At 42.7% G+C, this 15,520-nt stretch overlaps 1 protein-coding gene across 1 annotated transcript in view; it reads right to left on the reverse strand.

Moving 5' to 3' along the window:
- LOC145393963 (uncharacterized) overlaps positions 1-15,520 on the reverse strand; it is a 263,346-nt gene that overhangs the window by 195,613 nt on the left and 52,213 nt on the right. The window contains exons 2-5 of the mRNA XM_080267943.1: positions 5,849-5,935; positions 4,930-5,023; positions 4,097-4,232; positions 2,143-2,285 (exon numbers count right to left, since the gene is read on the reverse strand). Of these exons, the coding sequence (XP_080124069.1) occupies positions 2,143-2,285; positions 4,097-4,232; positions 4,930-5,023; positions 5,849-5,920 (445 nt within the window). The 5' untranslated portion in view covers positions 5,921-5,935. The remainder of the gene's footprint in view (positions 1-2,142; positions 2,286-4,096; positions 4,233-4,929; positions 5,024-5,848; positions 5,936-15,520) is intronic.

Consider the following 15,520-nt stretch of genomic DNA (forward strand, 5'->3'; position numbering starts at 1 on the left):
GTTGGGTTGGTTGAGTTGGGTTGGGTTGGTTGAGTTGGGTTGGGTTGGTTGAGTTGGGTTGGGTTGGGTTAGGTTAGGATGGGTTGGATCATAGTAACTTAGGTTGGGTGAGGTCAGGTTAAGTTAGGTTGGAACAGGTTGAGTTAGGTTGTCAGGCTAGGTTGGGTTAGGTCAGGTTGGGTCAGAGTAGCTTAAGTTAGGTCACCACGTCACGCACTCGTATACCGTCTTCTGAGGATGGAGTGCATGTCTGGTCCGAATCGACTTTGGTTAGGTTAGGTTTGGTTTATGTTGAATTAGATTATGTTGGATCAAATTTTTTATGCCGGGGTAGGATAGGCTGGGTCAAGTTAGGTCACCCGGTCACACACTCGTACACCTTCTTCTGAGGATGGAGTACAAGTATGGTTCAATCTGGAGGGGTTTACAGGAAGTTGAACCCCTTGACTCCAAGTGTCGTTCTTTTTTATTTCTTTTACCAGATGATTTTACTCGAATTCCAAAAAGCCTCTCGTAATGAAGGGGTTTATTAATTCTATATCTAACCCCTCCAGTTCGAAAAGTCTGTCCGAACCCCAATAGACTCGTCAGGAGATGGCAAGATTATATTGAAAAACACTCCTGGGATCAGTGAGTTTAAGTTCATGTTAGGTTAGGCTGGGTTAGGTTAGGTTAGGTTGGGTTTGATTAGGTTAGGTTAGGTTGAGTTTGATTAGGTTAGGTTTGGCTGGGTTTGATTAGGTTAGTTTAGGTTGGGTTAGGTTAGGTTGGGTTAGGTTACGTTGGATTAGGTTAGGTTGGGTTAGGCCAGGTTGGGTTGGGTTGAGTTAGGTTAGGTTAGATTAGATTAAGTTAGGTTAGGTTAGGTTAGGTTAGGTTGGCTCAGAGGTTAACCAAAGTGCTCACCACATCACCCACTTGCACACCGTCTCTGGGGGATGGAGTACAAGTCTGTTCTATTCTGGCTTTTCTAAGATTAGGTTAATTTAGGTTATGCTGGGTTAAATTGGGTTTGTTGAGCTTACTGTACATCACTAGAGTATCTGAGGGTGGAGGAGAGGTTAGGTTAGGTTAGGTTAGGTTAGGTTAAGTTGGATAAGCATAATTACATTTATTTAGGTTGGGTTGGGCTGAGTTGAATTGTTTTTGGTTGGATCAGGTTAGATGAGGTTATTTCTAGTTAGGTTAGATTAGTAAAGGAGATGTCAAGTCAGGTTAGGCAGGGCTGGGCTCGCTTAAGTTTCTTTAGGGTATAGTGTGGCTGGATTCTATTGCTGTGTTGGGCTGGGTTGGTTTATGTTGGGTTGGGTTGGGTTGAATTTGGGTTGGGTTAGTATAGGATGGGTTAAGTTAGGACAGGTTAGTATATTAATGAACAAATTAAAAGGAGGAAGAAGAATCTAGAGGGAAGAGGACAATGAGCGTAGACGTGAGCATTATCTACATTACAAACGTTTCGACTTTTAAAATGTCATCATCATTGATCTAAAAGAGAAAAGGGAAAAATCAAGTCAAAACACCAAAGATTAATTACATTATTGTGTTAAAGAAAAACACACACAGACGCGCGGTCTGGGAAAAAAAAAAAAAAAAAAAAAGAGATAGGAAAATACTAAAACATCCCCGTTTTTTTTTTTTTCTTTCTTTTTTAGACAGTGTGTCTGTGTTTTTTCTTTTACGCAATATTGTGATTAATTTTTAGGCTTTTGACTTGATTTTTTTTTCTCTTTTAAGATCACTGATGATGACATTTTAAAGGTAGACACGTTTGTAATAAAGATGCTGGTCACGTCTACACTCGTTGTCCTCCTCCTTCTGAAGTTGAGGTTCCCTGCGAACACCCCACTACCTGAAGAAGAAGCTATATTAGAAGGGCAGCTGTCTCTCTCTCTGTCTGTGCGTGTGGGTGACAGCACTAACTGAATCTGTTGCTGTGCTATCATCATTAATTTGAGAGACACAGGTGATGGTGGTGGCGGTGGCAGTGACGTGTGTGTGTGTGTGTGTGTGTGTGTGTGTACGGCAGCGTCAATGCTAGTGCCAATACAAGTGTCAGTGTCAGTGCCTGTGTATCTGTGTGCGTATATATGTAAGTGTGTGTACATGTATGTGTATTTACAAGTGTATGTATAATATTCTCACCCATTAGCTGAGAGAGGGCTGGGGTATTGAGTAACCTAGCCACCGTTGTCAGTGTCGAGAGGCTGGCGGGAAGGTCTGACACGCCCCCATCCACCACACCATTTTCGTCTGACCATAACGACGCGTTCAACAGCTCATTGAACCTGAAATGAACCACCGATATTACCTGAGATGAACCACTGAAATGAACCTGATATGAACCACCGGTATTACCTGAAATGAACCACCTGATATGAACCACTGCAATGAACCTGATATGAACCACCGATATTACCTTCAACCTCCGTCTCTTCGCCGCAATGTTGCATCTTTATCCTTTTTCTGTCTCTACTTCAATGGTCACTGCTCCTCTGAACTGTCTACTTGCATCCCACCACCACTATGGAGGGCGCGTAGCACCCGTCTAGTAGCAAACTCTCATCTCTTTTTTGTCCAGATCTCTAATGCTTGATTTAACAGATACTCCCAGTCCTACATGTAAGCTCCCCATTTGCAGCAGGCACGCAGCACCCGTCTAATAGCAAACTTACATCCCAGCTCTCTAATGCAAGAGTTAACCGTTACTCCCAGTCCTTGATGTATGCAGCAGTCAACTCTGGAACTGTCTGCCTCTGTGTGTATTTCCCACTCCTCATAACCTCCAGTCTTTCAAACGAAGTGTGTCCAGGAATCTCGAAATGAAAGGATCTTGAATTTGGCTCTCGCTCATCTTGTTTTCATTTTTTCATAGGGAGAACAATCTGGCGGGATCTGGCCTTTGGTTCCTTCTTCCTTGCATCAAATAAAAATGTAGTTCGTTGAATCTCCATGAACCAATGATGCTGGCTTAATGGAAGTAAATCTAACACACCCTTATTCTTGCAGGCATTGGTGATTTCGAAGCATTTTCTCCTCTGTGATAATATACTTCCCCTTAATGTGGTCTTAAATCATATACGCCTTTCACCTTAACTTGGTCCAGATTTCTGTCCTTCTGTAACTTATTTCAGTACCCACGGAGCCAGAAAAAGATAGTGCTATGGCTCTACATCCTTCCCATAGCACTTTTTCGTGACTAACTTCATATTCTAATGTTACTCTCCTGTAATAATTCATCGTTCGGTGAGATGGCAATTATAGGCCATGAAAGAGAGAGAGAGAGAGAGAGAGAGAGAGAGAGAGTGTCTGCCCTCGATGTGAAACCTATTTGGGGTACGTCTTACTAAACAAGCGGTATCAAGTGAGTCGGAATCTCGAAGCAGTGTCAAAACCAAATGAGATCTACCCAAACTAACTCCAGTTCAGTAACCTTAGATTGGTCAAGATTTTTTTTACTTTTGCAGCTTATGCCACATTGCTAAGTTGCAGGATACGACAATGCTGTGGCTCTGCACCCTTTTCAGTGCACTTTTTCGTGACTAGCACCACCATCAACTGTTAATCTACCGTTACAACTCAGCACTGAAGGTGGAGAGATGGGCATTTTAGACGAAGCTGTGGTGAAAATGGTTTAAATATCATCAGATGGGTTGAATCTCGCTTGAACAGTGTGCTTGAGACTTGAAGCTGTCAGAGAATAATAAGGTTTTTACTCTAATCTAATCAAACATGGACAAATGAGTTAGGAATCAGTGGAACTTGTGTTATAACCAAATGAGATATTACAAAGTACATCAGTAATATTTATCTGGACACACACACACACACACACACACACACACACACACACACTAGGACTCATGCACAACCTCCCTCACTCCATCTATCTATCTATCTGTACCCTTCTGTCTATCTATCCATCTATCTGCCTATTTATCTCTATCTATCTATCCATTCATCCATTCTTTCATCCATCCATCCATCTATCTATCCCCTATCTATCTATCTATGTATCCGTCTATCCATCTATCTATTCCCTATCTATCTATCTATCTATCTATCCATCCGTCTATCCATCTATCTATCGTCAACTCACGGGGCTCCTTCGAACTGATGGGGTATATCCGCTGTGAGATTGTCCCCGGAGTGGCACTGGTTGTCCAGGGTGCACACGAACGACTGCAACAATCCGGATCCAACTCCAGACCACAGCGTGCGTGAGAGGAAGTGACCTGTACGGGAGATAGATGGATGGGTTGATAGAATGACTGATGGATGGATGAATGGATGGATGGATAAAACGATGAATTGATTGATGGACGGATGGATAGATGGATTGCTAGACACACAGACAAACAGATGGATGGATGGATGGATGGATGGATGGATGGATGGATGGACTGACTGAAGTATGGATGGATGGATAGATGGATAGGTAGGTTGATTACTCTTGCTATTAATGATAATATGAATACTAACAGGTAATATTATAATAATAATAATAATAATAATAATAATAATCTAATGTAACACTGAATTAGACAGAAAATTCAAAACAGCTGAATATTATAAGGTAAACAAGCATTTCACACGGCTGCCAGAAGTAACAAGGCTACTGCTACTACTACTACTACTACTACTACTACTACTACTACTGCTACTACTACTACTACTACTGCTACCACTACTACTACTACTACTACTACTACTGCTACTACTACTACTACTACTGCTACTACTACTACTACTACTGCTACTGCTACTACTACTGCTACTACTACTACTACTACTACTACTACCACCACCAAAACCACCGCCCATCACCTTCGCTACAACTACATTTACCAAAATGCTACTATTACTACTACTACTACTGCTACTACTACTACTACTACTGCTGCTGCTACTACTACTACTAAATCTACGCACATTCATCTTTCTCTTCCGGGGGCGCGGCAGTTCGTAGGGCGGCTAGAAGGGCGAAGGGAGCCACAGCCACCAGCAGCGTGCCCAGCAACCACGGCTGAAAGGAAGGAAAAGACCTGGATTAGTCCAAGATACGAAGAAAATATTATTAAGAAGAAGAGGAGGAAGAAGGAGAAGTAGATGACAAAAGATTAGATAAGAAAAAGAAGAAGAAGATTTAAGTAACCCTAGATAAGAATACCTAAGATTAGCACAAGATAAGAAGAAGAATAAAGAATAACCCTAGCTAATTAGAGGAAGACAAGCTTAACTCTGGACAAGAAGAAAATGAAGAGGAAGAAAAAGAGAAGGAAAGAAGGAAGGAAAGAAGAAGAAGAGAAGGAAGGAAGGAAGGAAGGAAGGAAGAAGAAGAAGAAGAAGAAGAAGAAGAAGAAGAAGAAGAGGAGGAGGAGGAGGAGGAGGAGGAGGAGGAGAGGAAGAAGAAAAGGGAGAAGGAAAAAGAACAAGAAGAAGGAAGAAGAAGCAGAAGAAGAAAAAGGCCAAAGAAGAAGAATTTAGATAAACTCCAGATACGACGAAGAAGAACAGGAGGAAAAAAGGAAGAGGAAGCAATGAGATTAACCTTGTATAAGAAAAAGAAGGAGAAGAAGATGATGAAGAAGAAGAGGAAGAGGAAGAAGCCTTAAGACTAATTTAAGATAAGAAGACTTAGGATAGCAAGAAGTTCAAAATAAATCGCTACACGTAAGACATTCAGAGAGGTAATAGATATCTCCTGAACTGCTACATACAACAGTCACATTTTCTTCAAAGGTGCCCAGTTTTACAAGGGGGAAAGCAGACTCTTATTTCATGCCCGGAAGAAGAGAGAGAGAGAGAGAGAGAGAGAGAGAGAGAGAGAGAGAGAGAGAGAGATACACACCCATTGCCTGATGTGTGCAAGGTAGTAACGCCAAACAGAACACCTGAGTTGACCCAGTACGCTCCCACCCATCACACCACCGACACCCTGTAAGGAAGAACACATTATTATTATTATTATTATTATTATTATTATTATTATTATGTCTCCAAACACGTATGATGGAGGAGGCGTTCAGTGATTTGTCTGTCAATCCGTGCGTGCGTTGGTGCGTGCGTGCGTCCGTAACATTTCTGGGTTCGATAACTCCTGAACCCTATTGACGGATTTCGACCAAACCTTTGTCGCTGGTGCACTATGAAGGGACGGTGAACCGATAAGGTCAGCGAGGTCAAGGGGTCAAAGGTCAAGGTCACATGGGGTCGACTTAGTGTATCTTTGGGTCTCATTTCAACCCACAATGAACCCTGTCATGGAGTTTTTTTTTTTTTTTTTTTATGCGAGGAAGAAGGAACCAAAGGCCATGAGCCCGCGGTAACAGTTCCCTCCAAGAGAAAAACAAAATACAATAGAGAGCCAAATTCAAGATCCGATCATTTTGAGATGCCTGGACACACTACGTTTGAAAGACTGGAGATCATAGGCAGCAGGAAATACAGACAGAGGGAGACAGTTCCAGAGCTGACCTGTTGCATAAATGAAAGACTGGGAGTAACGGTTAACTCTTGCATTAGAGAGTTGGACAGAAAAGGGATGAGAGTTTGCTGCCAGACGGGTGCTACGCGCCCATCGTAGAGGTGGAGGAATGCAAGCAGACAGTTCAGAGGAGCAGTGACCATTAAAGTAGCGATAGAAAAGAGATAAAGATGCAACAGTGCGGCGAAGAGACAGAGGTTGAAGGGAGTCAGTAAGAGGAGGAGAGTTAATGAGACGAAAAGCCTTTGACTCCACCCTATTGAGAAGAGCTGTATGTGGGGAGCCTCCCCACACATGAGAGTTGTACTCCACACAGGGGCGGATAAAACCCCTGTATAGAGTCAACAATTGTGCAGGGGTAAAGAAAGAGAGGAGTCGGCTTAGCACACCCAATCTCTTGGAAGCAGATTTTACAAGAGATGTAATATGATCTTTCCAAGATAAGTCCTGAGTAAATGAAACCCCAAGCATGTTCAAGGATGATGCAGGATTAAGGTGAATATTATTAAACATTAGTGGGTATACCTGTGGAAGATTTTGTCGGGTTGATAGGTGTAAGAACTGAGTCTTAGATGCATTAAAGACAAACATATTATTTTTACCCCAGTCAGAGATATGAGCCAAGTCAGACATTAGGTGTGCCATAGCCTCATCCCTTGTTTCTTGAAGTAACTGTTGAGATGGGCGTTGCGGGAACCGAATGGAAAGGTGAAGGGTGGAGTCATCAGCGTATGAGTGGATAGGGTTAGATGTACAGCTTAGAAGATCATTGATGAATAAAAGGAAGAGAGTTGGTGATAGGACAGAGCCCTGAGGAACACCACTGTTGATAGATCTAGGAGAAGAACGATGGCCGTCTACAACAGCGGCTATAGAACGACCAGAAAGGAAGCTAGCGATGAAGGCACAGATAGAAGGATAGAAACCGTAGGAGGGCAGTTTGGAAATTATAGATTTATGCCAGACTCGATCGAAAGCCTTTGAGATGTCAAGTGCAATGGCAAAGCTTTCGCCAAAGTCCCGAAAGGAGGATGACCAGGAGTCTGAAAGGTAGGTGAGAAGATCGCCAGTGGAGCGTCCCTGACGGAACCCATACTGACGATCGGAAAGAAGGTTGTGATAGGTAAGATGCCTTAAAAATTTTCTATTAAGAATTGACTCGAAAACTTTTGAAATACAGGATGTTAAAGCAATTGGACGATAGTTAGAGGGTTGGGAGTGGTCACCCTTCTTTGGGACTGGCTGAATGAGAGCAAACTTCCAGCAAGAAGGAAAGGTACAAGTTGACAGACAAAGGCGAAATAGTTTGCCTAGGCAGGGTGTAAGCACAGAAGCACAGTTCTTGAGAACAACAGGAGGGACTCCATCAGGCCCATATGCCTTGTTAGTATTAAGGCCAGTGATGGCAGAAAATACATCAGCTGAAGAAATTTTAATGTCAGCCATGAGGAAGTCAGAGAGGGGAAGTGATGGAGGAACAGCACCGGAATCGTCTAAGGTGGAATTGGAGGAGAAAGTCTGTGCGAAGAGATCTGCTTTATCAGTAGAAGAAATAGCTTCTTCTACTGCAAAAGGCTTGGCGAAGGTATACTGACCGTCGCTTAGGGCTGTACTGTAAACACTAAACGCCAGTACTGACGAACGTGTGAGTCTGACGTTCCTGTTTTTCGTACCATTAACAAATATGCTGTTCGCGCCAGGCTTTCGTCACCCGGTTATGGTGTAATATAGTACTGTATGTGGCAGGAGAATAAACGCCTCCAGAGACCCCCATTTCGTGTAACAGACCTAAATATTCATAAATACGATAGATGGGTTTTCCATTAATAATCCTCGACTAATTCAGGAATATAATTGTCCTTGGCAGGCTAAGATATATGAGAAATACAGGCCTGTTCGGAAAATTTTGCAGGACTAAACGTTTCTGTAAGTGAACACAGGTAAACAAAACATCCGTGGTGGTGACGTGGCGAGATGGCGCATTTTGGAGCATGAAAATAAATTCTTCCAAGTTAAATGCAGACTATCTGTGTGATTTCTCAATAGATTTTTGAAACGGCAGGAATATTAAAGTTTGTGTGTTAGCCAACTTAATCCTGTAGTTATCACATATGAGGGCAGGCCTATAAGCTCCTGCCTCTAGTCGAACAATATCCGTGTGTGACAATCTAGACATTGGAAAATAATGAAATAAATCATATATATTTTTAGTGAAGTGCTTCCTTAAGTATATTACATGCAGTTCAAGGGTACGAATGTAGTTGATTTATGTAGCAGCTGAAGGTTTCGGTGGCTGGTTCATCCATTTGTTTAGTGCCAGACGCCTCAATCCCGTAAGGGGTGGCCACAAACAAATCTTCGCCATGTCGCCCTGTCCAATGCCACTTCACTGCCTTGCTCCCAGCTCACACACCCCCGCTCTCATATACCTCTCCACTCCATTCCTCCACCTTATCCTTGGCCTCCCCCTCCCTCTCCCCCCCTCCACCTCACTCGCACGCTCTCTCCTCGTTAATCTCTCGCTCTCCATCCTCTCCGCATGGCCAAACCACCTCATTGTATTTCACCTAACATGATCACCGAAAATCACAGTGCTTTGCTGGATACGTGGCTACTTTTCCCCAATATCTGCGGCTAAGTCAGTATATAAGAACAGAAAATGTGCAATATTAGGTTACTTGGCGGGAATTACAGATATCAGAGTTAGGTTAGTGTTGGTAAAATAATTGAGTTTGTATTTTTCACCGGCTGTAGTGTTCCCTTATATTGTTAAGTTACAGTGATGGGTAAAAAATAAAGTACATAAATTTTTCAACGGTACCGACAAAGCTGAGAGGTATACGAGGGAGGGAGGAGTGAGCTGGGAGGAGGGTAGTCAAATGGTGGGTGACAGAGCGACTTGGAGGCGTTTTGTCTGCGGCCACCCTTTGCGGGATTAGGGCGTCGGGCTATAGATAGATAGACAGATAGATAGACCAACAAATAAACACGATCACTTTAGTTCTTTATCGAAATACATAGTTCGTTTTTGCATCAATACTTTGACTTAGGTAAGATAAAGTTAGGAAAGTTACCAGAAGTTGAGTGAATTGGCTGGTTAGGATGCTGGCTAAAATATTTACCTATTTCAATCAAGCACTTACATTTTAGCATAAGTGTGTTGGCTTATCATACAAAATTTGTTAGTAAAACAATGCAGACTATTTCATGAGATTCACACACACACACACACACACACACACACACACACACACACACACACACACACACACACAAGAATGAAAGAAAAATCATCCTGAGGCATCTTCCTATCCCAAGAGCTTTCCTTACCAGTAAATAGTTACGGGCCTAAGGATATGGCCTGTACCATGCATATATAATACAGAAAAATAGTTAATTAGATGGAAATGACAGTTACTGTAATGGAGGAGTAGGTGGCTGTAAGAAAGGCAGAGAATGTTGGTTCGGGTGCGAGGGTTATTAAAAACATGAAAAGAGAAGTTAAACAGTGACTGACAGAATAGGAAATAATGAGATAAGTATTTAGTGAAGGAGAACAACATCAAACATAAAAACAGAACAGCAAGCAGACTGAATGTGTATAAAACAGAACTGGATGAAAGTACTGTAGACGTGGAATGACTTCTGTAAAAAGAAGTACCGGTAAGACTTATCAAGCTGACTGGGACAGAAAAGAAATACTGTACCAAGTAGCTTAAGAAATCTCTGCTCACCATTTGAAGGGAAAGGGAATAATTAAAAACGTGAATAGAAGAGAAGTATTATTACAGAGCTAAATTGGAAAACTACTAATAATAACTATGACAGGAAAGGTGGCAACAGCATAAGGGAAGGAATCATAGCCAGATATACAAAACTGATTGAACAACTGTGACAATACACACATGTGATAACCTATATTTTCCAACATGGTCTGCTGGTCATGGCTGAATCATAGGTGTGGAAAGAAACTGCTGAAAAAAAAAAAAAAAAAAAACAGGAATGTTACTCCATCCCTCACGTGTTGGCGTGCAATGAATGTCACCATTCAAGCAGCTTTATAAGGAAGCAACGCAGTCTTCCTGCTAAAAATAATTTGTTGTAACTACGTATTTACATCTTGTAATATAAATCTAGGAACACAGGACGTACTGCTAAATGAGTAGTGGTGTACGTAATCTGGATTAACAGTACTTCTGTACACTTCTTGACTGATGGGCTGGCAGGAAACATACCACGGAAGTCTATGAAGTATACACTAATACATTCACTTTGCCCCTATAAATTCAGATCTAGATATCTTCAATAATTCTGTCGTGCAAATATTGGCATAAAGAGGATAAATCATAACTCATGCTCAGACTATACAGTATATTGTATCTTTCTCGTAACTGGATCGACTTTGTGCGTTTTACCATCATTTTTTACCAAGTCTAGCCCATATACTGTATGCATGTTTCTTATATACAAACAACAGCTTAGAATGGGTTAATGATATGTCAGGTTTATTAACCAGAAGAAACATTAAATTTGCACGCTGCTAGCGGTCATGCAGCGCATTTTCTTCCAGCCTAACGACTGTCGCGGCATTCAAACGCCTGAATTGGGTTTCGCCAAGAATGACGGTACAAATGTTGTACAGGAAAGCCCCTGTCACACATACGCGACTCAAGGCCCAACCGCGGCGCAACTCAAGGTCGTAATGGCTTTTGTCATCGGTCGTCCCTTGATTCTCCGACAAAGCCCGGACTCTTGAGGGCGGTCGTGAGCCGCTGGGACGACTCCTCGAGCCTCACGAATTTTTAAGGCTCGTTAAAAAATCGTGGCCGCCTCACGACTTGCCAAAAGTTGGGTCACAGTTGCGTCATAGTCGGGAGTGTCATAGGTCAATCCTGAAGCAGTCTTAGCTCAATTGGATGCATCGTGATGCGTTCGTTGCGTGTCAGCGTGCAGTCGCCAACAAAAAAACAGTTACGACTGTGTAACGAGTCGCCGACCATGACCAGACCATGATCAGACCTCAACCAGACCCTGAGTCAGGGGAAGCTCGGGGAGGGGTCGTCGTGTATTCCCCGAACGCGTCACGCAGTCGTGTTGCATTCTTGGGCAGTCGTGGCTGACGAAAATCCGTTAAAATTTCAAATTTGAAGACTCGTTGCTCCGTCGCCTCGTGGTCGCCATGTGATCTGGTCACGTTCTTGATGACGTCACGACCAGTTGTGAGGCAGTCATGAACAGATTAGATTTTTTCTTTATGCGAGGAAGAAGGAATCAAAGGCCATGAGCCCACAATAACAGTTCCCGCCAAGAGAAAAACAAAATACAAGAAAGAGCCAAATTAAAGACCCGTTCATTTCGAGATGCCTGAACACACTGCGTTTGAAAGACTGGATATCATAGGCAGCAGGAAATACAGACAGAAGGAGACAGTTCCAGAGCTGACCTGTTGCATAAATGAAGGACTGGGAGTAACGGTTAACTCTTGCATTAGAGAGTTGGACAGAAAAGGGATGAGAGTTTGCTGCTAGACGGGTGCTACGCGCCCGTCGTAGAGGTGGAGGAATACATGCAGACAGTTCAGAGGAGCAGTGACCATTAAAGTAGCGATAGAAAAGAGATAAAGATTGAACAGTGTGGCGAAGAGACAGAGGTTGAAGGGAGTCAGTAAGAGGGGGAGAGTTAATGAGACGAAAAGCCGTTGACTCTACCCTATTGAGAAGAGCTGTATGTGGAGAGCCTCCCCACAAATAAGAGTTGTACTCAACACAGGGGCGGATAAAACCCCTGTATAGAGTCAACAACTGTGCAGGGGTAAAGAAAGAACGGAGTCGGCTTAGCACACCCAATCTCTTGGAAGCAGATTTTACAAGAGATGTAATATGATCTTTCCAAGATAAGTCCCGAGTAAATGAAACCCCAAACATGTTCAAGGATGATGCAGGATTAAGCTGAATATTATTAAACATTAGTAGGTATACCTGTGGAAGATTTAGACGGGTTGATAGGTGTAAGAACTGAGTCTTAGATGCATTAAAAACAACAAGATTATTTGTACCCCAGTCAGAGATACGAGCCAAGTCAGACATTAGGTGTGCCATAGCCTAATCCCTTGTTTGTTGAAGTAACTGCTGAGATGGGCGTTGCGGGAACCGAATGGAAAGGTGAAGGGTGGAGTCATCATCGTATGAGTGGATAGGGTTAGATGTACAGCTTAGAAGGTCATTGATGAATAAAAGGAAGAGAGTTGGTGATAGGACAGAGCCCTGAGGAAAACCACTGTTGATAGATCTAGGAGAAGAACGATGGTCGTCTACAACAGAGTCTATAGAAAGACCAGAAATGAAGCTAGCGATGAAGGCACAGATAGAAGGACAGAAACCGTAAGAGGGCAGTTTGGAAATTAAAGATTTATGCCAGACTCGATCGAAAGCCTATAAGATGTCAAGTGCAATGGCAAAGCTTTCGCCAAAGTCCCGAAAGGAGGATGACCAGGAGTCTGAAAGGTAGGTGAGAAGATCGCCAGTGGAGCGTCCCTGACGGAACCCGTACTGACGATCAGAAAGAAGGTTGTGATAGGAAAGATGCCTTAAAATTTTTCTATTGAGAATTGACTAGAAAACTTTTGAAATACAGGATGTTAAAGCAATTGGACGATAGTTAGAGGGTTGGGAGTGGTCACCCTTCTTTGGGACTGGCTGAATGAGAGCAAACTTCCAGCAAGAAGGAAAGGTACAAGATGACAGAGAAAGGCGAAAGAGTTTGCCTAGGCAGGGTGTAAGCACAGAAGCACAGTTCTTGAGAACAACAGGAGGGACTCCATCAGGCCCATATGCCTTGTTAGTATTGAGGCCAGTGATGGCAGAAAATACATCAACTGAAGAAATTTTAATGTTAGCCATGAGGAAGTCAGAGGCGAGGAACAGCACCAGAATCGTCTAAGGTGGAATTGGAGGAGAAAGTCTGTGCGAAGAGATTTGCTGCCAGTCGGGAGGCATGGGAGCCAATTAGGACACAACCTTGAGTCCCGCTGCAGTCGGGCCTTGAGTCACTTATGTGTGACAGGGGCTTAAGGATGACTGACGTTCAGGAACATCTGACGACTGAACGTCGCAGGTATGCCGCCTGAACTCTTGGGTTTGTAGTACGGTCCTTTGCATCGACAGCTCAGGTGCCCGAGTTCTCGACATTTCATTTTCATTATTATCATTATTATTATTATTATTATTATTATTATTACCACCACCGAAGGGTTGGACTGGGTTACGTATTCACCCGCGTCTGTCTGTCTGTTTGTTTGCAAATAACACATCTCAAAAAGCTGTTCTCGGACTTCACTGACATCTGGTGGACAGGTGGGCAGTGGGTCAGGGAAGGGTTGATTAGATTTAGAGGTGAATCCGAAACCACATGCATAAATAAACCATAAACTTTCTCGGCATCGGAGGAGGTATGCCTTCTCTGAGATTTAGTAGCAGGGCAGACTAAGACCTTAAAAGTAATTGACTGAGGAGGTATACATTGTCTGAGAACTCTGTAACAGGGCAAACTAAGTCCGTAGAATTAACTGACTATGTGAAACCGTAAAAGTATTCGTCTAATAGGGTAGAGGATTTATAGCAGGAAATTTTAACTCTTGTTGGCACTGGTGGGGGTATGCGCTCTCTGTGTGCTTCATGGTTATTTTTGTTATTATTAGTAGTTGTATCATCACCATCACCATCTACATGGCTCTCAGAATTCACCTCTTGTTTATTTATTACCAGGCTGATTTTTTCCGCCCACCATTTCAGAAAGTTTTACGTCTCTCTCTCTCTCTCTCTCTCTCTCTCTCTCTCTCTCTTCTTGCGTGCATGCATGCATGCATGCGTGGCAAGCTCACATATGTACCTGTGTGCATGTGTGTGTGTGTGTGTGTGTGTGTTTAGGTGCATGCGTTAATGAGTGCGTACGCGTACGTATTTATGTATGTACGAAATGTGTGTGTGTACATGCGTGCGTGCGCGTGCCTTTGTCCTCCCTCCCTGCCTCTTTCTTGTCTCTGCCTCTACCCCTATGTCATAGAATACTTTTTTTTTTTTTTTTAATGTGACCGACTCTGGGCATAGACTTCACAGCCTACTTTCAAGGCCCAATAGTCCTCCTACGTACCGTACACCTCTACATGTCACCACTTCGGCGCTAACACCCACCGTCCCTATTGAATACATGCTAGGGCTGTCTCATACAGGACTAGTGTATTGGTATTAGCGGAGGTATTTTTACAACACGTCAACCAATACAACCATAGCAACGTCACAACACCATTACTTACACCCCTTCCCGCACCCTTAATGGTAGCTTCAGGGCCACTACTCTCCCTCTCTCTCTCTCTCTCTCTCTCTTCATGTAGTTTTCAATATACATCTAATTATGAAGATAAAAGGTTGTCATTATTGAATAAGTCGATAAGGAGGAAGCGTTACGTAAATCCAAGGTCAAGGGGAATCCGGCTCCATATACAGAGTGCCATAATTTTCGTGACACCTTTTACACAGCGATTTATTTTGCCTTTAGCTCCTTCATAATTTCTTGTTTATTTTTTTTCAATGTTTCAAAAATCAGTAACGTAGAGGATCGCAATAAATCGTTGAGAAAAAGGCGTTACGGCATCTCCAAAGTCAGTCATGGTTTTGGTTTTTAGGAGACAACGTAATCCCACTTCCTTAGAGATTTATTTTGCCTATTCCACACAGATATTCTCTTCTGTGTTATCATCTCTCTAAACTTCAAACAAACAAACAAACAAACAAAAAAATCGTAATGCAGAAGTGGATAAAAATATATAACATTCAAATAAATCACTTAGGAACACGTGTTGCGAAACCTCCAATTCAAATAAAAACATGGGTACCCTTTTACTTCTTATTACCCGTCCCTGCCCAGGAGGGGTTCGGGGACAGGTAATGTTTTCACTCGGTTTGTCTGTTTGTTTGTCTGTCTGTCTGTCTTTTAACAACTTTACGCGAAAACTACAGATGCGATTCTGACTAAAATTAC

The sequence above is a fragment of the Coenobita brevimanus genome, chromosome 3, assembly GCF_032717465.1.
Source record: "Coenobita brevimanus isolate Jiangsu-jjx chromosome 3, ASM3271746v2, whole genome shotgun sequence".
Classification (NCBI taxonomy): Eukaryota; Metazoa; Arthropoda; class Malacostraca; order Decapoda; family Coenobitidae; genus Coenobita; species Coenobita brevimanus.